Below are 24,232 nucleotides of genomic sequence, written 5' to 3' on the forward strand. Positions count from 1 at the left end.
TCATCTTGCCCTAATTAATTTAAAAATATCAAAATCTTGAAAAAATAATCATACCCTGGTACTATAAACAATGTTTTTTAATAATTAAAAAATAGAAAATTAATTGATTCCACCCGCCGTGCATAATTGTCTCAGAAACAGTGCATTCCTCAAGTCTTTTAAATTTATTTATAATTTATAATTTATAATTACGATGACTCCAGTGAGGTCAGTCTCTCCACGAGACAGAGCTCACATCACAATCACTACATTTACCATCATCCACTGCCCTCTATCATTTCTCACCCTTGTTTTTTTTGTACGCTCCATCACAAGCAGTCCTGGTTTCCTTTTCTTGTCTCATCTGTCGCTCTCTACCTTCTTTTTCTCTAGCAACCAAACACAACTTAACTTGTTCTGTTGTGTCTTGACAGGTTAGTTTCTAACTACTAGAAAGTCTTTTTGTTTCTTTCTTCTGTTTTTTAGTGGATTCTACTTCCACAACTTATCTTCGCTACTATGTATGTGTTTTTGCCTTTTGTCGCTGTTTGAGGTTATTTTGGGGCTTTTCATTGATGCTAATTTAGCTGCATTCTTGATTCTCTGAATCTTTTTTTTCCCTTTCATTCCTTAGGGCCTTTTAAGCTGTTGAAGTAGACTACAGAAAGGTCTAGTTTTTTAGCAAAAATGTTTGGTTTCTCTAAAAGACGCACAAAACTTGGCAGGTGGGTTCTTTTTATTTTAGCTCTTTTATTGTTTCCCTTTTTTTTTTTGTCCTTTTAATTTGAAATTTGTAGAAAACAATGAATTTCAATTGGGATTTTAAGTTTCGTTATTTTTTTTTATAAATTTAGATGCCATTAATTTGTTGTTACTTTCAGGGTCAAGAAGGTGCAACTCTCTGATTCTACACCAGGGATTAGAAGTCCTATTAGACCCCCAAAGCGAATTATTAGTAGTAATAATGCCAATGTAAGCTGCTTAACTTGTGTTTTTGTGGATTGGGATTAATGGGAATTTGTGCACTGTGGTCAGAAGTTCAAATTTTTTTGTGTAGAGTGAAGGTGTTGCACTTACAACAAATAATTCTGACGAGCTTGATTACAATTGCTCCTCTTCTGCTCCGCTGGATATCAGTGCCTCTACATCAGGGAATGCTGAGAACTGGATGGTGTTGTCGATTTCTGGAGACGAACCTACTCCTCGTTTCAACGTAATTTTTTTTAATGGTTTTTTCCCCCTTATATTTGAAATGTTTCATAGAGTGGATTGATAATTTTCTTCACTGTGTGTGTTATGTTGTGAGTTGGAACTTTTTTTTTTTCTTTTATAGCATGCAGCAACCGTCATTGGGAACAAGATGATAGTGGTTGGTGGAGACTCTGGAAGTGGATTGTTAGATGATGTACAGGTAGAGAGAATGTTTTCTAGCAACGAGCATGCCATTGGTTTTTATTTGTTTTAAATGAGTCCGAGTTTCTTGAATAAATGGGACACGTGTTTACATTCCAACAAAATGGTGTCAGCAGGAAATCTAGACCATGATCATTCAAATATTTCTTTTGTGAATTTTTTGATTTTTAAGGAAGTTGCAAACTTTAGTGTGGAAGCTGGTATGCATCTTTGGTTTCTCTCTTCAGGTGCTGAAATTTGACCAATTCACCTGGACTACAATTTCATCAAAGCTTTACTTGTCACCCAGCAGTTTGCCATTGAAGATCCCTGCATGCAGAGGCCACTGTCTGGTATTGTCATCTAGCACTCTTCAACCGTGTTTGTTGTGCTTTGCATCCTTTGATGTTGAACCAGACTGTTTCTTTAAATTACTTGGCATAGGATGATTTTTCCAGTTTAAGATATTTGATGCCTCAATCGGGATGCAAATTATTTTTGTAAGTAATGGAAACAACTTTTACACAATGTGTGTGTTCACTCCAGTTAGGTGTAAACTCATTGGTGTCCAGCAAAGAAAGTTCAAGTGATGTTATGTTCTCCGGGTCTAGAAGATTGATCCATAAGACAATAACTCAAATCCTACTGAGTGGATGAAACAAACAAACATATTTCTCCAAGCTTTCCATCATGATATATTTATTTAAAGTTTTAATATAGAAAATGACAGTTTCATTGAGAGACATTGAAACCAAAGGTTATTATCTCCTCATCCTTGTGCCTATATTACTTGAGCTTCATGTATCATGTGTTGGCTTTTCTCCATAATAAAGAACTGCCAGTAGCTGCTTATGCCTTTCTGTAGCGTTATGCACAAGTTTTCCATCTTGTGGAGCTTCAAAAGCTACTAGTGTCTGAAGTTTCTTTCTGCTCTTGGTCTGCCATAGGTTTCTTGGGGGAAGAAGGCACTTCTTATTGGAGGAAAAACTGATCCTGCTAGTGACCGAATTTCTGGTTGGATCTCTATGTTTACCGCACCCATGTTGTCATTACTTGGATATCTTGCATGGTGTGGAATTACTCTAATGTCTTTCTTGCTTTTTCAGTGTGGGCATTTCACACAGAAACAGAGTGTTGGTCAATCATTGAAGCAAAGGGAGACATTCCGGTACCCTAATACATTTTATATTCATAACCCCCCCCCCTCTTCCTTCTTTTTTTTGGTAAATTCATTACAAGTCCTAATATCCCCCCATTTATTTATTCAATCTATCTATCTGACGTTGCAGTTTGTTGAAATATCTGAACCTAAATGAGAAGCAAGCGGAACTCTACACAAGCTGGCATATGCTTCCTAACAAAAAATTATGTTTTCTTTTTGCAGATTGCCCGCTATGGTCATACAGTGGTCCGAGCAAGCTCTGTTTTAATTTTATTTGGGGGCGAAGATGCTAAAAGGAAGAAATTAAATGACCTGCACATGTTTGATCTCAAATCTTTCACTTGGCTTCCTCTGCATTGCACGTGAGTGCTCTCTACACCAATCTATACAATAATGGTATACATTAAGGTTTCAATAGGCATTGTTTTGTCTGCATAGAGGAACCGGACCATCTCCAAGAACCAACCATGTAGCAGCTCTTTATGATGATAAAATTCTACTTATATTTGGAGGAACATCCAAGTCCCGGACTCTGAATGACTTGTATTCACTTGATTTTGAAACGGTTTGTAAATTCATTCTTTGTTCCATCATGTTGATCATTGCAAACCAAGAATATAGATTTCATATTACATTTTGATATGTAAAATCTTTTTTCTCAGATGGTATGGTCGAGAACAAAGATACGAGGCTTCCATCCATCACCTAGGGCTGGGTGCTGTGGAGTTTTATGCGGAACTAAATGGTACATAGCGGGGGGAGGAACTAGGAAAAAACGTATGCCTCGTAGCTAAAAAGCAAACGCTCCCATCATCTGACCTGTTTCTGATAATTTGCAACGTTATATGCTTCTGTCATGTATGTTAGAGTTGCAGGCATGATATCTAATGTTCTTGTGATTGTGAAACTTCAAAGGGAGAAACATGTTTTATTCATCCATACTGGAGTTCTTGGTTGGGTTAATAGTGATTGGGTTCTGTTTTAGGATAATATAGCTTTTATGCCATGTGTTCTGTATCTCTTGCTCACGGTATTAGAATTTGATGTATCTTACTGCATTGGATTTTGGTGTTTCTTCTGTAAGTTGAATTGGAGTTTAACTAATTAGCATGTTTGCATTGTTAAATTCTTTCTCAGTGGTTCGCTTAACAAAAACGTTGAAGTAGTTTTCGTTGGTATTCTGTACATGCTGCTGAATCCTGTTTCTTTATTTTATCTACAGGGCACTCAGAAACTTTGATTTTTGATATCTTGAAAGTGGAGTGGTCAGTGGCATTTCCATCACCCTCATCTTCTATTACTACCAACAAGGTGAGCCATGTAGATTGTACTTTTGTATATGGCCAGTTAACAGAATGGATTCTTAATAAATAAGACCAATCCTTGAACTCTTATTTGTTGGTGAAGAACCCCCATGGACTTGGATTCAATGCTGCTCTGCCAATTGAGGGGGTGGACTACAGAATCTAACTATAAGAATAACAATTGCTAACCATGTGGAACAATATGTCAAATTTTGTTTTGAACAATCTGTGCTAAATGTGCTAAATATGCATCTACAATTGCCTTGTCTTGTTTGAAAATGTTCCAAGAATGTATTCAGCAGCATCAACCAAATGGATGCTATGTATGCATATGTCATTTATTCCCTTGAAGCTAGAAAAAGAAAAAGGTAAACATGAGCAACAAATGATGCACACAAGGAATAATGATGCAGACTCAAAACTCAAGGTTAACTTGTGCATGTGAAACAATTCCAAACAAACTTAGGTGGGATCTCTGAGTTTATTATCGCATTAATATTAGGTGTATTTTCTGAATTTTATTATCACTTGTAGATGTGTTTCTAAAAATTTATTTTCACTATTGATTCTTTAATGCTGGCAAAAAAAAAAAATCTTCATCCTGAGTCATTACAGAGAATGCTGTAACCCAAGATTCAGAACCTTATGTTCATATTGCTTCAAAATATAGGGGATTAAAGACACTCTTTTGGTATGGCTTCAAGTGTTTTAAATATCACGTGCATTGTTGTTTTCAATAACCTTTCAAGATTGTATAGCATGAGGATGTACTTTCCTTGCATTTTTTTTTTCATCATAGGTTCTGTCTAAGTTGTTATTTCTCTCTCAGGGATTTAGCCTGGTACTTGTGCAGCACAAGGAAAAGGATTTCCTTGTTGCTTTTGGTGGAAGCAAAAAGGAGCCATCAAATCAGGTTCGAGACTGGAATGTCATGTTTTCTATGGCATCATTTCTGCTTTTGATGTTGGCTGGAGATTGTAGTCAATTCTGCGAAACTAGTAACTTTGCCATATTTTTTATTACAGGTTGAAGTAATGGGCATTGAGAAGAATGAATTGTCAATGGGTCGTCATTCTGCTCCTAGTGAAGGCCCTCGACATTTTCTGTTTGAAAAGTGTTCATCATCTATAGTGTTGGCTGATCAACTTGGTACTGGCTCTTCTCAGCGTTCAGTTGATTCAATTACAAGACAAAATTTGGTATCTGCAATTGAACAGCATGGTTCTGGTAGGAAATCTTTGTCAGAGTCCTTGGTTGTTGATCCAAATTCTGCTTCTGGAAATATCTCTCGTCGCAAGGACTTTCACCGCAAGGAAGAAAACAGCACGGCTGCCAAGACAGCAAAGAACTTAGATGGAAATTTTCCATCATTGGTAAGATGATATTTCTCACCAATTAGCTGGTCTTTGCTATATTTTTTTAACCTTAACTATTTATGAATTCAAACAGCTGTGCTAAGGTCAGTTTTGGATGTTCTTTGTTCTTGACAACAATGAAATTGTCGTGGTTGTTTTTACATTGAAAAATCAAGAGATTACTGTTAGACAGTGGAAGGGTATAAATATCTTGGTCAAATCACAAGCATTGTGCTTATTGTCTGAGAGAATAAAAATACTGTAAAACTGATTTCATTCCTTTTTTCTGTGATATTGTCCGAGAGTAGGATTGCAAGAGATGCTTATATTTTCCATTATTACAAGCATTGTGCTTATTTCAGGCTACTGAACTCCAAAGGAATCATTCTGATGTATCAGTCCAGCCTAAGAATCCAGTTGGTAAAATTAATGCTGAGGAGATGTCTTGCGTATTTGAAATGGAAACTTCTAACTCTCAAAACCAAGGAACTGGAAACCTCTCAATTGATAATGAGGACGTACTATTACCAGAGAGTGATTGTACAACAGGAGGGGCTCGTGCAAGTATATATCGATTGTATGAAACAAAAATAGCTGCTCTAACAAGAAAGAACGGGGTACTTGAAGGACAACTGGCAGCTGCATTTATAGGTCAAGAAGCAGCAGAGAAAAATGTATCCTCTGCCCTGAAGAGCAGACGGGAAATGGAGAAAAAGTTGGTAGACACAGTGAGGGAGATGGAGTTGTTGAAAGAAAAGCTGGCTTGTGTAGAGCTAGCTCAAGAAGAGGCCAACAGCTTATCAAATATTGTCCATACAGACAATCTAAGGCTTGAGCATGATGTGGCTTTCCTGAAGGCTGTTCTGGATGATACTCAGAAGGTACTTGTGATAGTCTTGTCGGAGGCCATATCATGATGATTGGTTTTTTTCAGTCATTTTTATTGATTGGCTATTTGTTGCAGGAGTTGCATTCGACTAGGGGAGTCCTTTCTGGGGAAAGGGCAAGAGCATTCCAACTACAGGTACCAATTCTAAACTAAATTCTAGGTTTTTTTGGGGGGAGGTGAATGGAATGATGAAAGATTCTTCCTGATAGATGCTTCCCGCTTGTGTGATTCACTATCTTGCTGTTTTGAACAGCTCTTCTTTGTCTTTATTGGTTAATAAGTGCATCAACCACCCAACAAATCTAGAAAAACTTTTTAAGGTATTCTCTTAGTTGAGTTGTCCAGTCTAGCACGGTCTGAGCACTCTAGAGAGAATACACAAGTTCTCCTTTCCGCTTTCCCCTGGGGATAAATTGCCACAGCTGCATAAAAATATTCCAGGTTACCAGCTTCGTTGATTGAATGATAGAGGTCCAGCTATATACCTGGTAATACATGCGATTCTTCATATTTCAGATCAAATCTTTGATGTTTAGCCTTTGAAACATCACTAAATTCCTGGATGACAGATCATTCATTGTTGGCAGAGCAAATGCAGTGTTGTGTAATTTGAATCTACCACCACCTGCGATGGGCCTTTTTAAATGAAACTATTTGTACTTTAAGATCTTCCTCTTTTAATTCATCTCTATATACTGGGTGTATCATGCTGCCATGCAGATTGAAGTTTTTCATCTCAAACAAAGATTGCAATCTATGGAAAACCGAACGCCTACACCAAGAAAGCCATTCCATGTGCACTGAGGAGAAGATTGTGTGCAAGGCAGAGGGCATGCCATCTAAGAAGATAACTGCCACTGAGCTGTTCAATAGTCTTCTGTACCAGCCTGTGTGCTGCTGTGCATGGGATGGAGAAACCATATTGTTGCAATATGACCTTGTAAATATATGAGACAAAGGTTAAATCCATACCTGTTCAGTTGCCTGCTATTTCTTGGCCTTCAAAAATTCTGGAGAAATACAAGCTAGTGTCCAGAATAGCGGTTGCTATTTCAAATCTTCTTGCTTTGGGCCTAGGAAAATAACTTGAACCAATAAAAGATGGTCATTTGAAGAGGTTATGTCTTTGCTTTCGCCCCTTGAAAAATGATCTAGGAAAAGAAACTGTTTCTTTTAAAATCCAGAACTACAATGCAGGCTTTAGCAGATCAGTGCTGTGTCCATAGACATACCTGGTAAAATGTTCATTTACGTTTCTAATTTACCTCACAATTTCTGTTCTTTATAAATCCAAACAAAAAGCAGCTGCTAAACATTTAGGCACTCTCACCATCTGCGTAGAGAGGTTCCAACACCTTCAGGGCTATTCTCATGCACAAGCTTGCAGCTCCAGACACCTGCATCCCCTTCTTCTAAAGAGGACTCAGGTTCGAGAGTAGCCCAGAGAGAAAATGTCAACGCCACGCTTATCTCCTCCTCTGAACAATTTGTAGATTGCCATCTACGGATGCCTTCTAACTGCAGCATTAAAAAAGCTGATTAAATCAAAATTACAGGTCAGTTTTTTTATCAGATACAAAAACAGCATCAAAAGCAACCATAACATGATAGAAGAAAGTTGCCCAAACAAGCTGACTTACGGTAGCAACCTTATCATCAGCAGCATCGATATCTCCGATCACCACACATCCCCACCAAGGGTTTACATCAGGCTCAGATGACTGCATCAGCCTCATGTCTCATTCCTTGACTGCCATTTCAACATAATGCCATTAAAAGATCCATAAATATCCTGAAAACGAAAGAACACAACCCTTCAGTTTCCGTGAATCTAGAAAACAATTGATTGATTACCACAGAAAAAGATAATGGAACACCAAGAAACCAACTGTCAGATTCGTCTCATTGTAGGGCAACCGACCACACTACCAATCCCAGCACAGTTAATACAATAACATCACTGTCACCTAATCCAAATCAATGAACCCAAAATGAAAGAACGATGAAATTTAAGACACGACCGGTAACACGAGTGGATCCAAACCCAGGAAGTAAATGAACAAGGTAATTCCATCACTTCCCAAGCAGAAATAAAGGGTTTCCTTCTTCCTTTTAATTTTTTTTCATCCACAAGACCGACACTGCAAACCACGATCAGTTGTTACATGGTCAGAGATTAACATAGTAGCTAGCAAACATGAGTCGCATTACTAAATTGCCAAATACCAAATAATTTAGGGTGTGCCGACATGTCCAAACAACTTCTGGGGGACGATTACAAGGGCGAGCTACCAAAAGTATTTTCTAGCATCAACTTGTGTAAACTCAGGACCAGAAAATAAGACGTGTATACATTGAAAATTAAGGGTCGTATGGCCCTCGAATCAAAACTTTCCCCATTCTAGATTACAATTGAAACTATGACATACAAACGACATATTGAACAAAATCTCATTCCTACACCATCACGCAAAAGCGCCCTACAAAAGCACCTCAATTTCCAGTTCTCTTTGACTTGAATTCTCCTATTGCTGAAATTACCTCAGCAGCGTGGCAATTTTTCCTGCAGTACACACTGGTCATGGCATTCTCTCAGCCAACATTCTTGGTGGAAATAATTTCCTGATCTCGTATAAATTTACAAGATCTTCTTTGGCTTTGCTTTTATAAAAGATCAGTCTCTTCCTGGTCTCCATCTGCATCTTCTATCTCATTTTCTTCATCTTCTTCAGGTGCATCCGGATCCACCCCCTACAGCAAGAACCAATTAGTCACTAAATAGGGATTACACCCAAAACATCCCAGACCCCCAACCCCACCCCAAGTCAGTTGTCCAAGTATATTTTTCCTAGTAAAAGATACTAGTTATAGACAGTGCAGAAACCAAAAATTAAAAATGTTGCTGAAATAATAAGTTGCAAACCTTCATCTGTTTTTCCAAGCGCTCTAGCCCTTTTTTTGCAGCTTCATTCTGTGGGTTTATTCTGCAACCACAGTATTAAATTGTGGGCATTAACAGCAAGGCGATGCGATGCTTTCTTGGCAATCAACAATAAAAGCATGCAAACATTCAGGTAAAAAATCTCAGATTCTAGATTAAAGAAATCAGAGCACATATTTAATATTCTACCTTAATGCAGACTGATAATGTGACATAGCCTCTTGCAGCATATTAGTGGCAGCAAATACTTGAGCCAACTTGACATGAAGAGAGTCATCTGCCCAATCTTTGAGATATCGCTCTAGCAGAGACACAGCATCTCCATTTCGACCCTCAATGACATGAAGCTCAGCCAAAGCTAATGCCGCGCCAAGGTAACCAGGTTCCAGCCTCAGTGCTGACTCATAGAACTTTTTTGCCTGTTGAATTTGACATTAGATTGACTTTAACTATAAATTTAGAAATGATCACTCATGAGCTGATGAAATGTGATCCTTTAACCAAAAGAAAACGAGAGTTAAATTGATCTGTTACGACTTTACTACCTTCTCTCTTCCACCAGAGTTACTAGCATGTACATCCCCTACTAATTTTAGAGCCTTTGCAGACTGAGGCATGGCTTTCATTGCCTCCCTGGCAGCATGCAGGGCCTCTTTAATTTTGGAGAACGCCAAATAAGAATGAACCAAACCTGAAATTGTAATTGATTCAATTAATTGAGGCTTGTTTTCCTTTTTATTGTTCCATTTGGTGGACAGGTGTAGCCCAATCATAGATATGTCATGGAAGTTATGCAGATGAACAATATGAAGTTTTGGTCTTATTTTTTCTCTTGCAGATTGTACGGTTGTACCTTGATATGAGCGGAGATCAGCTCTCAATTCTTGAGCTCCCCTGAATGCAATGACAGCTGCTTCTGGCCGCTTTAGTGACAATAGCAAAGTACCCTGATATCAGAGAAAAGAATGTAATGAAGATTAAGATTTATACAGCAGAGAGATATCAACCCACAACAATATCAGAGAAGACTTTGATCAAAACAATATCCATCCTATCAGGCATAAATTATCCGTATACCTTCATAATGTAACCCAGAACGTGCCTCTCATCAATCCTGGTGCTCTGATTGCAAAGAAGAATCAATCAGTGGATTTGTGAGATTAATCAGATGGTGAAAAGATTCATATTACTACAAAAAAATAGCTAACCTTCTCCGCATAAGACAGCGCTCCTCTCTCATCTTTCTTTTCCCACAGGACAGACAGAGCCACAAAAACTTCTGGCCTTGTGGGATCAATACTCAGCAAATCATGCACCAACTTGTTTAGCTTTGAAAAATCACCCTTCGTCTTTAGAAGCATTGCATACTCATCCATATAAGTTACAATGTATGGATCAATTGATCGAACCTGCAAGTCCATGAACTTAACATGTTTGTGCCAAGTTCAAACAGTGAGCACTACCTCAAAGTGGAAAACATAACTTCTAATACCTTCTCAAAATTCATTAAGGCCTCATCATTCTTCCCAATTATGGCTTGAACCTTAAGACATCGAGTTACGTATTAGTGAAACAGATAAACAATTTTAATATCTCTAGCCAGCTTGCACGCATTATAGTATAGCATTTCTTACCTTTGCAATTTCAAGTAATAAATGTATGTTATGAGGAAAACGTTGCAGGAGTTCTGCAAAGAGATCCAAACCACCTGCCAACATAAGGGAGAGAGTGTAAGAGTAAATACCTTAGTGGATCAATGATCAATCAATAATCACTAAAGGTGACATGGCAAGCAATAGAAGGAAACAGATCTGTAATTGTCGAAATCTAAGAAAGGGAAGTAAATTGTGTACTTACTACCTTTTTTTTTTGCAAAGTTTCTTTTCCTTGTGCACACAATAATTTTTGGGCATGTATTTCATTAAGATAATCAATTAATAGATACATCTGATTAACAGCTAAAATTCACCTTTTATTTACTTATCTATTTGCTTTTGTATCAGGTTAGGATACTAGCAATAGGAATCCCCTTCTGCAACTAGTTGTGTTGGCAGGCAGATATGCATAAATTAGCATCTAAACATTACTTGCTTATGTTTGAAATGTAACTATTTTACCTTTGTAATCATTTGAAGCAATACAACACTGGGCCTCAACATAGCGCTGCATACAAATAACAGTTTATAATGTTGCAAGCTGGGCATAAACAATACAATAACAAAATGCAAAACTGTTGAAAGGTAAATGATTAATAAGATAAGTTACAATGTCTTCAAGTAATTTTTGTTTTCCATTTTTTTTTTTTTTTTTTTTGTAATCTATGCTGTAAGCATGCCACTGGATAAAGGTGGTTGTTTGTTCCTCAAGTAGCCACCCATGCAATATAGACAATGAAGCCATTGTGGTTGGTTTGTGGTGATGGTGAGGAAAAAGCTCAAATGGTATGGAAGTACACGCTTTTTTCTGAAAAGCACCAGAAAGGGCTCATGCATAGTTTTTAACCACCGCAATGCCTAACAAGCTCAGCAGTCATTCCAAGGTGATTTGATTACCGTGCATAAAATCTACATGCTTGATTTTATAAGCAACAGAATGCATGAAACATGGATGAACATTTAGTTCATTTTTTCCTTGGACGATACTTTTGAATGAAGACTAAGATTTAAAGCCATTTAAACAAACTTATCACCAAATGAGCTTTTACAAAAAAAATTACTGTGGTAAATGAAGACAAAATGCTATTAGTGAATAACCATGGGGCAGTAAGAAGTTGACAATGGACCCAAATCTAATTTGTTTCATCTTATACTTACTTACTTGAACCCAGCGAGTAGAGTCAGTATGATCAAGTGGAGCTCTCCCACTTCTATTTGAAGCCTGTAACCATAATAGAAGTGCCCCAAGGATATCAACCAATTCAAACTCCATGGTAAAAAGTAAAAAGCAAAGCAGATTCATTTAAAATCTTATTTTTCCATAACAAGGCTGCAGAACATCAAATCATTGACTATGAAAATGAGAATATTACGGGTAGCAGAAACCAGCTAACCTGCCACCAGGTCATGCATTCATGCTTTTGAAAAATCAAATCCTAGATGAGCCAAATATTATGCTAAATAAATGAGAACTATTTCCTCCACAGAAATTACTTCTCATTCACATAAAAGCTGAGTTTGTATTGATAGGAACAACATCGCTGTCTATTTAAGTCAAACTACAACCAATATTTCACTTAGATAACTTCTTGTTCTATGTATAGTAACCTTGCATAAATATGACAAAATAAAACTTCATAACAGCTCAACAAAACCTTCCTGGACTTCTAAATGAAAAAAAGAAAAAATCAGCATTCATGAAGATAAAATGATTTTACAGGGTAGAAGTGAAACATGATTCCACATATACTTGTGAAAAAGTGAATGATATCCATAAGAAACCTGTAAAAAAAGTGAAATGATATCCTTGGCAGCAACTCCCAGTTCCGCCAAAGCTATGATAGCCTCAATGACATAAGGGCAATGCCTGCCAAAAACACACCCAAAAGAAAAACAAATTCTCTGAAATCTAACATAATGATCTCTCTTATATAAGTACAGGAAAAAAAGAATTGCTAATTTGAATAAAATAGGTGAACTAGCATGTACAACAGCTTGTAAGGTACCAAAAATGTTGGCAATCAAGTGATAGTAATTAAAAGAGGTAAAACATATTTGAACATTGAAGAAGAGGTGCTCTCACAGGAGTATACAAAACCACAATAAGTTAATTAAATTATCCTAAGGCAACAAGATATTCTCTTAAAACTATTCAATCGAGTGGAATCACCAGAACAAGCACCATAGATGTTTCAAAACTATCCAGATATGACATGAAGAACTAAAAGAAATCATACCACAAAGTTTATGAGCCAAAGATTAGCAAATATATTTGTATGCATGCATAACTTTCAATTATATATTTTGTGTTCTGTTTATGAAATAGGTGAACATAAATTTGCGTAAGCAACCAACTTGGTGGATGCAAGCTATCTTAGCTAGTAAACTTCCTTGGTGCTGGACCCAGTACCAAATCATATAGAAATGAAAAATTTAACATGGCGAAGGCTACCACTTGTAGCCAGCCAATCGATATCAAAAAAAGAAAAAGAAGAAAGAACTGCGATGCAACTTGACACACCTTAAGCACTCTTTGTAACAAGTGATAGCAAAGCGAGTATGTCTTGAACTTCTATAAAGCTTTGCCATCAATAAACTCATTTGTAAAGTTCTTGCTTTGCTTGGAATTCCTTCCATCTGCCAAAAAAAAAAAAAAAACTTAAGTAATTAAAAGGGAAAAATTCTAGTAAAAATATAAAGAATAAAATTGTAATAAGGGAAAAACCTCAACAAGTGCGGCTCTAGTTTCATTCAATGCTGAATGGCAAGATGCGATCTTGAACTTCACCTACCATTGAGATAAATAAAACAGTAAAAATCAATATAAACCACACAATTCCTCAAATAATGTATGTGTAAGAAATAAAATAAAATCAATGTACCTCATTTTCATTAATTGCTGAAATGTTAAAAGAATTCGGAGAAGAAGACCTGTTCGATAATGAACTCCTAGAAGTTGTCGAACTCTGTTTCGGAATTATCTTGCAGTAATGCAATGCTTGCTTATACGTATGCTACAAAAAATTTAAAAAAAAAAAAAACGCAAAACAATTAAATTCCAGATTCTTCTAAGAAATAAACACACACACACACATGCATATAGAAACACTCACAATCGCTCTGCGAAACTCTCTATCGCGAAACAATGCATCTCCAAGAAGAATCTAAAAATAAATAAAAAATAGTGTCAAATTGGAAAATAAAAAGAAAATAATGTGAGTGAAAAGAGACGGGCACCTGATTTTCGGCTTTGAGCTGGGGGCTGGTTTCGAGACTAACAGTAGATGATGAGACCAGAAAGCAACCCTGTAAATGTAAATACAGAATTTAACGATTTTTTTTTTCCCACAAATTGTTAAGAAAAAAAAAAGAAGATTATTACAAGAATTTGAGCGGAATTGTAGAGTTGGTTATCGAGAAGAGCTGTGATTTGATCCTTTGGCACATCCATTCTTGTGCTCAAAATCAGAAACTAAGAGAGAGAGCGCCCTTTTTTCTCTGAGTAATTACAGTTGAGAAGAGAGTGAGTGCGGGATTTTGGGGCTCAATTTTTTTAAAACACCAGAAATGTCTCGCTGAAAGGAAACCCCAAAAGACGCGTCGTTTACTATTTTTCGTCCGACCCGATGATACCCGGATAAGAGGGAGCCTGATTTTTTTTACCTGACCCAACAGGGACCTAGGGTGGTTTTTGGCATTTGCTTGCTCGACATATATAGTCCTCCAAATTTACGAAACTGCTTCTTTTTATATTTTAAAAAGCTAATTTTTTTTTTTATTTTAAATTATATTTTTTTATGAATTTAAATTTTTTTAATATATTCATATTAAAAATAAATTTTAAAAAATAAAAATATATATTATTTTAATATATTTAAAAAAAACATTTAAAAAAACAATTCCTATTACAATACTAAATACAAAACCCTAAACAAATAATTAAAAAGCATGCGTTTTTAAGACTAGATGTGTGAGCTCTACCAGACACATATCAGTGACGTCGAGTGGTTAATAAGTTAAAATGATAACCGTTATATAAACAAATATACTAATATATATTTCATTTCATAATTAACTTAGTTAGGTGACACTGTGAATTAACTTTTTATTTTTATAAAAATATATCAAAAAAATTTAATATTTAAAAGCATTAGGTTTGACGTAATATCCAATAGAAGAGAATTAGAACCGGATACCAAACCCATTATTTTTGGGTTTTGATGCCAAACTTATTAGCCTTAGGTCCGGATGTGGACCCAAGAGAATAGGATCCTAAAGCCGAACCTATTAACCTTGGATCCTGTTGTCGGACCCAAGAGAATTGGGTCCTATTACCGGATCCATTAGCTTTAGTTCGTACACGAACACATTACCTATAAGTCTGACGTCTAACCCAACAACCTTAAGTCTAGACGCAAAACCTTAGAGCAATGGATCAAGCAGGGTTGTAAGAAACAAGAAATTTTGGTATGCACCCCTGACACATCCAACTTGAGTTAGGTGTCCCTTTCCAACCCCAAATTTCTTGGGTTTGGAAGAGAATATCTGACCCAAGTTAATAATAATAATAATAATTTATTTTACTTTTAAAATCAAATCTATATTTTTTTTTATAGTAATAATATTTATTTTAATTTTAATAATATTAATTAATTTAATAAATATTAATAATAATATTTAACTTGTATGTCCAAGTTCTTATATTTTTTAATCTTTTAAAAAAAATTAGTTGGGTCAGGACATATCTGTACCCAGCCCCACGTTGTGCCAGGACGCTTCCGCACCCAAACTTATTTTGGGCCAAGGAGGGACATGTTCGCGCTCAACTCCACTTGGGTCAGGACGCGTCCGCGCCTGACCCTGTTAGGTCAAGGACGCTACCACGCCCAACTCCATGTTGGGCTATCACATGTCTGTCTCTAACCATTCTTTGGTGTAATTACAAGCTGAACCCAACTCCTCCGAGCTCAATGTGTGTGAGTTGAACCCAACACCCCTCAGGTTGAGTGCACAGCTAAAAGTAACACTGAGCCTCTCATACCCTTGATCTGGATTAATAATTATAATAACCATCATATCCTATTAAATACGAATAAGCAACCTATATTTATATTAATTAGATATAATGATATGAGCAGTAAAATAATATTATCTTACTCATACAAGATTACATTTATATCTCTTCTACATTACATAAAACAAGTCAAGGCAGGATATATATATATATATATATATATCCTGCCTTTTCTCTCTTAATTTTACATTTTTTTTTCTATCTTCTTCAAAGTTCATTAATATTTTTTATTAATGTCCTTTATTATATAAAAATACCTAATATTAACTTCATCTTTGACCGATCTCTCATCAACATTTTGAGAAGATTTTGTGCATGTATTTATTCTACAAGAGTTTACATCTCCTAAGAAGATCCATTAAAAAAAAAGTCAGTACAATTTTAAAGTGAAGGTTGTACAAGATAAGGTTATACAAGATACTATGAATGAGGACAAGAATCCCTAGAAATAATTCACTCCAGAATATTTCATGTGAATTTAGAATCCTCATCACAAAGATTTCAAGCGGAAGTGTCCTCTTTGCAATTCCCGATTTCAATTCTTGGTTTTGCATAATCAATCTCTCCTTTTGACGGTAAAATTACCAACGGTGAAGGAGGGCAAAAGGATCACTCTGCATGCTGAGTTCGGTTTTGGAGATAGGCAACGTTATTTGACAATTTACTGCTGATTTTTAGTTAGATTGTTAGGCTGATAGAGTGTTAGGCCCCAAGAATTATAAATGAATTCTGGCAATTTGAGGAGCCAGGAAACCCTCCATAGATGCACACAGCACAATTAAAAGTTCAAAGGATATCCTTTATTTCTAATACTCTTGCCTTTTATAGGTATTTTATAGACTTGCAATAAATAGTAAATAACTTACTCTCTTAATTAGCATTTAATGGAAAATAACTGACTCATTGTTTCAAATAATAAATTACGTAACAACTGAATTGAAAATAAGCATAACAGAAAAATGCCTTTTAATAATTAAGTAACTCCTTAGCTTACGTGGCCTCATTTTACTTAAATATTTTGGGTGTGTAAAATAACGTTCCCCTTCAGAAGAACTCGCCCACGAGTTCGGGATATGTCTTACTCAGCTTGTCTCCATCCATTCAGGTGGCATCTTCCTCGTTAGCTCCCTTCCATTGAACTAAAAAATCAACTCCTACTCGATTTCCTTTTTTCTTGAGCCTTCTAACCAATATTTTTTCTGGTTCGGGGGTCAGTATACCTTCTTCCATTACTGTCGGCAACTAAGGGTTAAGGCTTAATTGAGTTCCAATCTTCTTCTTGAGACAGAAGATATGAAATACTGGATAAATCTTGGAGTCTTTGGGTAGATCGAGCTTGTATGCAACTTTCCTAATTTTTTGAATGACTTAGAAAGGCCCGAAATACCTTGGAGAAAGCTTCAAGTTCCTTCTTACTGCCACAGTCATCTGTCTGTAGGGTCTTAACCTTAAATTGACCCAATCCCCCACACTATATTCCCTCTCTGTTCTCTTTTTATCTGCATATAACTTCATTCTTGTTTGAGCTTCTTGCAAGTTTTCTCATGCCAGAGTAAGGATAAAATCTCGACTTTTCATTTCATCTTCAACTGCTTATACTGCTGTGGTCCCAGGCTTATATGGAAGTAGTCGTGGTGGTTCTTGTCCGTAAACAATCTCAAAAGGAGTAAACCTCGTGGAGGAGTGCTTTGAAGTATTATATGTCCACTCAGCTAGGGATAGCCAACTGGCCCAAACTTTGGGTTTATCGCTGGTAAAGCACCTGAGGTACCCTTCTAACCACTTGTTTATTACCTATGTCTGCCCATCAGTTTGGGGATGATATGCCAAACTCATTAGTAGCTTGGTTCCACTTAAATGGAAGATTTCTTTCTAAAAATTACTTGTAAATATTGCATCTCAATCACTGACCATGCTTTGTGGTATACCATGTAATTTGAATATGTTTTCCATAAATGCCTTTGCTATTGTTGTTGTTGTATATGGATGTGCCATTGGTATGAAATGATTGTACTTGCTGAACCTGTCTACTATCACCATGATTACATTGTATCCCTTAGACAATGGTAACCCCTCTATGAAGTCCATACTAATATCCACCCATACTTTACTTGGTATTGACAGAGGCTGCAAAGCCCCATTGGTTTGAGGTTCTCTGTTTTGTTTCTTTGACATACCTCACATTCTCTAATGAATTTTCTGATGTCCTTTCTCAAGCTATGCCAAAAGAATTCCCTTTTAAGTCTGGAGTGAGTCTTATGTGAACCAGTATGCCCTCCTATAGGGCTACTATGAAATTGCTGCATGATTTGCTCCTACTTTATCTTTAAGCTTCCCAAATGTAGCCTCCATTTGTAGAATAAAAACCCCCTCTAACCTGATACTTGAGGGGATCAAGATCACCTTGATGGTGTTGGTTGACTAGCTATTGCAACTGGGGATCTTGGTTGTATACTTGATGGAGCCCTTCCCACTAATTAACAGTAACCATACTAATGGCCTTGGCTTCTCCACAATTAATAATCACGCCTTCTAGTTCTGCACTATTCACCTGGTCTAGTAACCTGGATAGAGCATCCGCTGCTTTATTTCCTTTCCCACTACGATATTCCACACTAAAATCAAAGCCTAAGAGCTTTGTTATCCACTTTTGTTGAAAAGGAGTTCCAATCTTTTGTTCCAAAAGGTGCTTTAAAGCTTGCTGGTCAGTCCTTACTTTAAACATGTGTCCCAGCAGATAATGTCTCAATTTCTAAATTGCCAACACAAGAGCCAAAAATTCTTTTTCATAAATGGATAAGAATAACTTTTTACCTTTTAATGCTTGGCTTAAATAAGCTAGAGGCCTCCCTTCCTGCATTAAGATTGCTCCCAATCCAATTCCAGAAGCATCACATTCTACCACGAACATTTTGGAAAAATCTGGTATAGCAAGAACAGGAGGAGTCACCATGGTTGCCTTTAAGGTTGCAAAAGCTTGGTTGGCCTGCTCACCCCACCTAAAGGAATTTTTCTTGAGTAAGGCAGTTAGAGGAGCTGCAATACTTCCATAGCCTTTTACAAACTTCCTATAATAACCCGTTAACCCTAAAAATCCTCTTAGAGCCTTAGGATTCTTAGGTTCAGGCCACTCCATCATGGTTGAAATCTTTAATGGACCTGTTTTGACTCTTTCTTTGGAAATAACATAGCCCAAGTACTCCACTTCCCGACAGCCAAAGATACATTTTGAGGCTTTAGCATATAGTTGATGTCGTCTCAAGACTTCTAAGACAGCTCTTAGATGCCCCATATGTTCTTCAATAGATTTATTGTACACAAGTATGTCATCCAAAAAAACTAGCACAAATTTCCTGAGATATGGTCTGAATATCTCATTCATCAATCCTTGAAAGGTTGATTGGGCATTGGTGAGCCCAAAGGGCATTACTAAAAGCTCATAATGCCCCTCGTGGGTATGGAAGGTAGTTTTGGGCACATCTTCAGTCTTTATTCTGATTTAATGGTAGCCCTACTGCAAGTTAAGTTTAGAAAACATCTCAACACCATTAAGCTCATCTAATAATTCATCTATATTAGGAATGGGAAACTTATCTTTGATGGTATCTTTGTTGAGAGCTCGATAATCAACGCACATTCACTAACTTCCATCTGCCTTCCTCACTAAGAGGACTGGTGAAGAGTATTGACTTTGACTTGGTTTTATAATCCCAGCCTTTAGCATTTCCCTGACCAGCTTCTCAATTTCTTCTTTCTAATAGTAGGGGTATCGATAAGGCCTAACACATGTTGGCTTAACTGCTTCTTGGAGTTGGATCTGATGGTCGTGACTCCTTGGAGGTAGGAGTCCAGTGGGTTCAGCAAACACTATTTTGAATTCATTTAAAATAGTTTGTAGGGCAGGCTCTACTGGTGCTCCTCTTGGATTATCATCGATCTCCATAAATTGCAGCCATATTCCTCTCCCTTCTACAATGGTAACCTTGCTCAGACTATGTTCTTCCTTAATGGCTTCCTTGGGTAACCTCAAGCCTTGCAAAAATAATTTCTCTCCATCCACAAAGAAACTCATACTCAAATCAGCAAAGTTCCACTGAATAGTTCCCAAACTTCTTAACCAATCTACCCCTAACACAACATCACACCCACCTAGGGTTAATAAGAACAGATTGGTTAAAACTTTACACCTTTGCATCTTTAAAAGAACCGCCTTACAGCAACCCTGGCAAGGAAGGGTGTCCCCATTAGCTACTTGGACTGCCAGTTGACCTTCCTCCATTTATAGTTTTGCCCTCTTTGCCACATTCACGTCAATAAAACTATGTGTACTACCGGTATCAATGAGAACAATAACTAAACATGTCCCAATTTTCCCAACTAATCTCATAGTTTTTGGAGAAGGTGCCTCTGCAATGGCATGCAAGGATATGCCCAATCGATCAGCTTGTTGGACTGCAGGTATATTCTCTATATTAGGTTGAATATGCCTCTTCATCTTCCCATTCTTCTTCTCCCTCCTCATTGAATTCCATTCCCTCAAGTAAGTATAATTTGGGTCTGCTACATTTGTGTCCTTAATGGTACTTTTCATCACAAAAATAACACAGACCTTTTTCCCTTCTTTCTTGCATTTGGTCAAGACTTATACGCCTTACAGGATATGGGTTTCTTCTCTGGAATGGTGGGTTATATCTTGGTTGTTTGGGGGGGTGGAAGTTTAGGTGCTGGGTTTGGGGCTAGTAATTTGGGTATAGGATTTTATCCGGGTAGTCTGAGAGGGGTAGCTTTGAATGAGGGTGTATATAGGTTGTTTTGGCTGGGAGTGTTTCGCTGAGGGAAATGTTTTCTGGTCACTTCCTCTTCTTGTAGCTGAGCCAAACCAAAAGCAGCAACAAGAGTATTTGGTTTGAACATGGTAACAATAATTCACAATTCATATTTTAAACCACTTAGAAAGGTGCTTATACGAAACACTTCACTTACCCCACTTATTTTATTGGACAGGATCTCAAAATTTGTTTGGTAATCCTCTACGCTCCCTGTCAGCCTCAATTTGGTGAATGCTCCTACTGGATCCTTATATGTTGAAGGTCCGAATTTGGTGCGGAGAGCCTCCAAGAAGTCACCCCATTTGGTCATTGAGCTAGATTCTTGCAACCAATAATACCAAGTCAGCGCCTTTCCTTCCATGTGAAAAGAAGCAATTTCCAGCTTGTGGTTCTCTAGAGTCTCAAAATAATTAAAGAAATGTTGCGCCTTCAAGATCCATTCGCTAGGATCTCCCCCATCGAAACGAGGAAAATCTAATCGAAGAGATCGAGCTTGAATTCCCCCATGCCCATCAAACAAAGGATTAGCATTTACATTGACACTGTTATAAGTCCCTTCCCCTGAATTGGTTTTAGTTGTAATTTGTACCAAGCTATCATAGCTTGATGCCAAATTATTGAGTTGTTGTAGCACTCCTTCAATTAGCATTCCATGCTTGGATTGCTCTTCTTTCATGGTAGTGGTTGCCTCTTGTAAATTGTGTACTGCTTCAGATAATTGGGATAGTCTTGTTCCCTCAGCCATGTTGTAGGAACGCCGGCTCTGATACCAACTTGTTAGGCCCCAAGAATTATAAATGAATTCTGGCAATTTGAGGAGCCAGGAAACCCTCCACAAATGCACACGACACAATTAAAAGTTCAAAGGATATCCTTTATTTCTAATACTCTTGCCTTTTATAGGTATTTTACAGACTTACAATAAATAGTAAATAACAAACTCTCTTAATTAACATTTAATAGAAAATAACTGACTTTTTAGAAACACAAATTTTCTACCAATCAAATTTCACCATGTGTTATTTTATTCTTTAAAAGAAAGGATAAAATAAAATTGAAATAAATGACATGGAAAACAAATGAGCCTTCATATATTTATTGGCCAATGAAAAGTTGACACTTGGGATGAGATATTCAAGATATCTTGTCATAAATGCAAGATCCCGTCAATAAAGACCAACCAATAAAATTATGCCACGTGGCATTGGAAAAAGGACCTGAGAGCCCCTACAGATCTCTATAAATAGAGGGCCTCAACCTAAAGGCAGGCGATTGGATTCCGAGAGATACAAATTTTTTTTAGGACAAGCTCTTCAAGCAAGGAAGCTCTCTCTTTTTCTCTTCAAGCAAGGAAGCTCTCTCTCAAAGAGTTCTCAAGCCTCCTTCATCTATGCTTGAAGTCTATAAAGAAGCGCCCCATAAGAGTTCTTCGACAATACTTTGAAGACAAATCAAGGTACTCTTCAAAGCATCAAATCACAACATCTCGCTTCGCAATACACGCTTAAATTTGCGTTCTTGCAAAGCACAAATCTTGGCTTGATTACTCAAATAAATCAAGTCACCATACATCAAATCCAAGGGAAGAATCAGAGGATTGCCATATTCTTTTGAAAGAATCTATTACATAGAGATTGGACCCATTCATATATTTAATACAATCATATATTTGTACACTTGTGCTTGTTTAATTTCAGGTGCACAAAATTGTGTCTACAAATTTCTGGCGACTCTACTGGGGAAATCTTTACCTTTCATCTCTTCCCTTCAAGAAAGAATTTTCAACAAACTCTCAATGGCAACTAGGAGGAACATGATCACCATTGTCGCTTCGAAAAGCAACAAGGCCACTGATTCAAGTCCTCAAAATACTATTGAAGATTCTTCAACCCCGTTGTTGAAAACAAAATCCATTATCGAGTTGTATGCACAAACTAAGCTCATTCTCAAGTTGACATCAACTTCGAATGTAAGAGGGGCACAAGATCTCGCCTCAAAGATGAAGCCACAAGCAACTCCACTACAAAAGTCAAGTGGGGCCCGCGAAATTGTCTTCGGCACTCAAGGCGATTTTGACAATTCACCTATGGAAACTTCTCCGTGTCAATCACCAAGTAAGGCTTCGGATTCTAGCACCATGTCAGTGATGATGACCGAGACAACATATTTAGAGGATCAAGTGGCTAACTTGACAAAACTCGTCGAGGGGCTTTCGACTTCACTCAAGGCAAAAGACCACGAGATAGCAAAGTTGTTGAACAAACTTGAGAGCTTGAACGAAGGAGGCCAAACCTCGACTACCAAGGCTTTTCAAGTAGATCAACTAGATGTCAATGAAGAGTCTGCAATTGGAGCTGTGAAGAATATACGTGGTATTACTGATGGCATTTTCACCACAAATCAACTGAAAGAACTCATCCAGGAAGCCATCACAGACCAGGTGGAAAGCTCAATCCAACCCTCATATTCGTATGTGAAGCCGTACACTCAAAGAATTAACCTGTTAAAGATGCCTCTAAGTTACCAACCACCAAAGTTTCAACAGTTCGATGGCAAGGGAAATCCTCGGCAACATATAACTCACTTTGTGGAGACTTGCAACAATGTCGGGACTAATGGTGATCTCATGGTAAAACAGTTTGTTTGTTCCTTGAAAGGTAATGCCTTCGACTGGTACACTAACTTGGAGTCTTGCTCGATTAATACTTGGGAGCAGTTGGAGCATGAGTTTCTTAACCGCTTTTACAGCACTCGTCGTGTGGTTAGCATGATTGAACTCACTAATACACGTTAGTGGAAGGAAGAGCCTGTCATCGACTACATTCATCGGTGGAGAAACCTTAGCCTCAACTGTAGAGATTGACTCACCGAAACTTATACGCTAGACATGTGTATTTAAGGGATGCATTGGGGACTACGATATATCCTACAAGGCATCAAACCAAAGGCTTTTGAAGAATTGGCTACTCATGCACACGATATGGAACTTAGCATTGTGGCAGCTGAAAGTTCATTATTACCTATACTAGAGCCTAAAAGAAATAAGCTTGAAGGTTGTAGATTCGAAAAGATCACTCTCAAGATCGAGGGAAAGCAATCTTTAGTAGTTAACTCGGCTGCTATAAGGGTACCGACTGGAGTTAAGAGGAATGATCATGCAACGCCGACTACTTTTCAAAAGGGTGAAAGAAAGAAACCATCATTGAAAGAGCGACAAGAAAAAGCGTATCCATTCCCTGACTCAGACATATCTAGGATGTTGGATGATCTGCTTAAGGCAAATATCATTAAGTTGCCGGAGGTGAAACGCCCTAAAGAAGCGAACTAAGTAGATAATCCAAATTATTGCAAATATCATCGCTTAATCAGTCATCCCGTAGAGAAGTGTTTTGTGTTGAAAGACAAGATCATGAGGCTACCCGACAATGGAGATATCATTTTTTATGATGAAATAGCAGCCTCTAATATCACAACCACGGTCAATTTAGGACCATGTCAATCACTCTCTACAATAAGTTTTGACTCCTTTGAACCTATAAGACTTGATGCCATTTTCCCGATAAGCTTCACTGCATCCTAAAGTCAAGCTCCATGTATAACCCTCGCACCTCAAGTTGACAACTTGAAGCCTGAATCGTCTGAAAATTGAAGG

The 24,232-nt window shown here is 37.3% G+C and overlaps 3 protein-coding genes across 6 annotated transcripts; 1 reads left to right on the plus strand and 2 right to left on the minus strand.

The window, feature by feature from the left end:
• The first annotated feature begins 211 nt into the window (after positions 1-211).
• Positions 212-7,140, plus strand: LOC118034529 (uncharacterized). Of its 2 annotated transcripts, none has more exons than XM_035039855.2 (17): positions 212-413; positions 614-704; positions 861-951; positions 1,037-1,192; positions 1,313-1,390; positions 1,620-1,724; positions 2,319-2,385; positions 2,478-2,539; positions 2,756-2,895; positions 2,972-3,098; positions 3,196-3,310; positions 3,756-3,844; positions 4,667-4,750; positions 4,863-5,210; positions 5,555-6,073; positions 6,157-6,216; positions 6,802-7,140. In XM_035039855.2, the coding sequence occupies exons 2-17, from the start codon at positions 667-669 to the stop codon at positions 6,883-6,885; spliced, it is 2,163 nt and encodes a 720-aa protein (XP_034895746.1). In that variant the 5' UTR covers positions 212-413; positions 614-666; the 3' UTR covers positions 6,886-7,140. The 2 variants fall into 2 exon arrangements, with proteins under 2 accessions (XP_034895746.1, XP_034895747.1); XM_035039856.2 differs by lacking the exon at positions 212-413 and adding an exon at positions 480-500.
• Positions 6,536-8,124, minus strand: LOC118034531 (uncharacterized). 3 transcript variants are annotated; one of them, XM_073412055.1, is made up of 3 exons: positions 7,731-8,124; positions 7,412-7,599; positions 6,536-7,166 (listed from the first exon to the last, which is right to left on the minus strand). In XM_073412055.1, exons 1-3 carry the CDS (start codon positions 7,815-7,817, stop codon positions 7,058-7,060), a joined length of 384 nt encoding a protein of 127 aa, XP_073268156.1. In that variant the 5' UTR covers positions 7,818-8,124; the 3' UTR covers positions 6,536-7,057. The 3 variants fall into 3 exon arrangements, with proteins under 3 accessions (XP_073268156.1, XP_073268155.1, XP_034895750.1); XM_073412054.1 differs by having other exon boundaries at positions 7,722-8,124; XM_035039859.2 differs by having other exon boundaries at positions 6,536-7,313; positions 7,722-8,124.
• Positions 8,125-8,414: 290 nt separating this feature from the next.
• LOC118034530 (anaphase-promoting complex subunit 7) lies at positions 8,415-14,215 on the minus strand. Its single transcript, XM_035039857.2, has 18 exons — positions 14,060-14,215; positions 13,915-13,983; positions 13,791-13,841; positions 13,560-13,691; positions 13,403-13,465; positions 13,199-13,314; positions 12,460-12,544; positions 11,840-11,899; positions 11,140-11,185; positions 10,657-10,730; positions 10,515-10,565; positions 10,231-10,431; positions 10,100-10,144; positions 9,876-9,969; positions 9,568-9,713; positions 9,212-9,441; positions 9,005-9,065; positions 8,415-8,832 (listed from the first exon to the last, which is right to left on the minus strand). The coding sequence occupies exons 1-18, from the start codon at positions 14,126-14,128 to the stop codon at positions 8,746-8,748; spliced, it is 1,680 nt and encodes a 559-aa protein (XP_034895748.1). The 5' UTR covers positions 14,129-14,215; the 3' UTR covers positions 8,415-8,745.
• Positions 14,216-24,232: the final 10,017 nt, after the last annotated feature.

The sequence above is a fragment of the Populus alba genome, chromosome 10 (assembly GCF_005239225.2).
Source record: "Populus alba chromosome 10, ASM523922v2, whole genome shotgun sequence".
Taxonomy (NCBI): Eukaryota; Viridiplantae; Streptophyta; class Magnoliopsida; order Malpighiales; family Salicaceae; genus Populus; species Populus alba.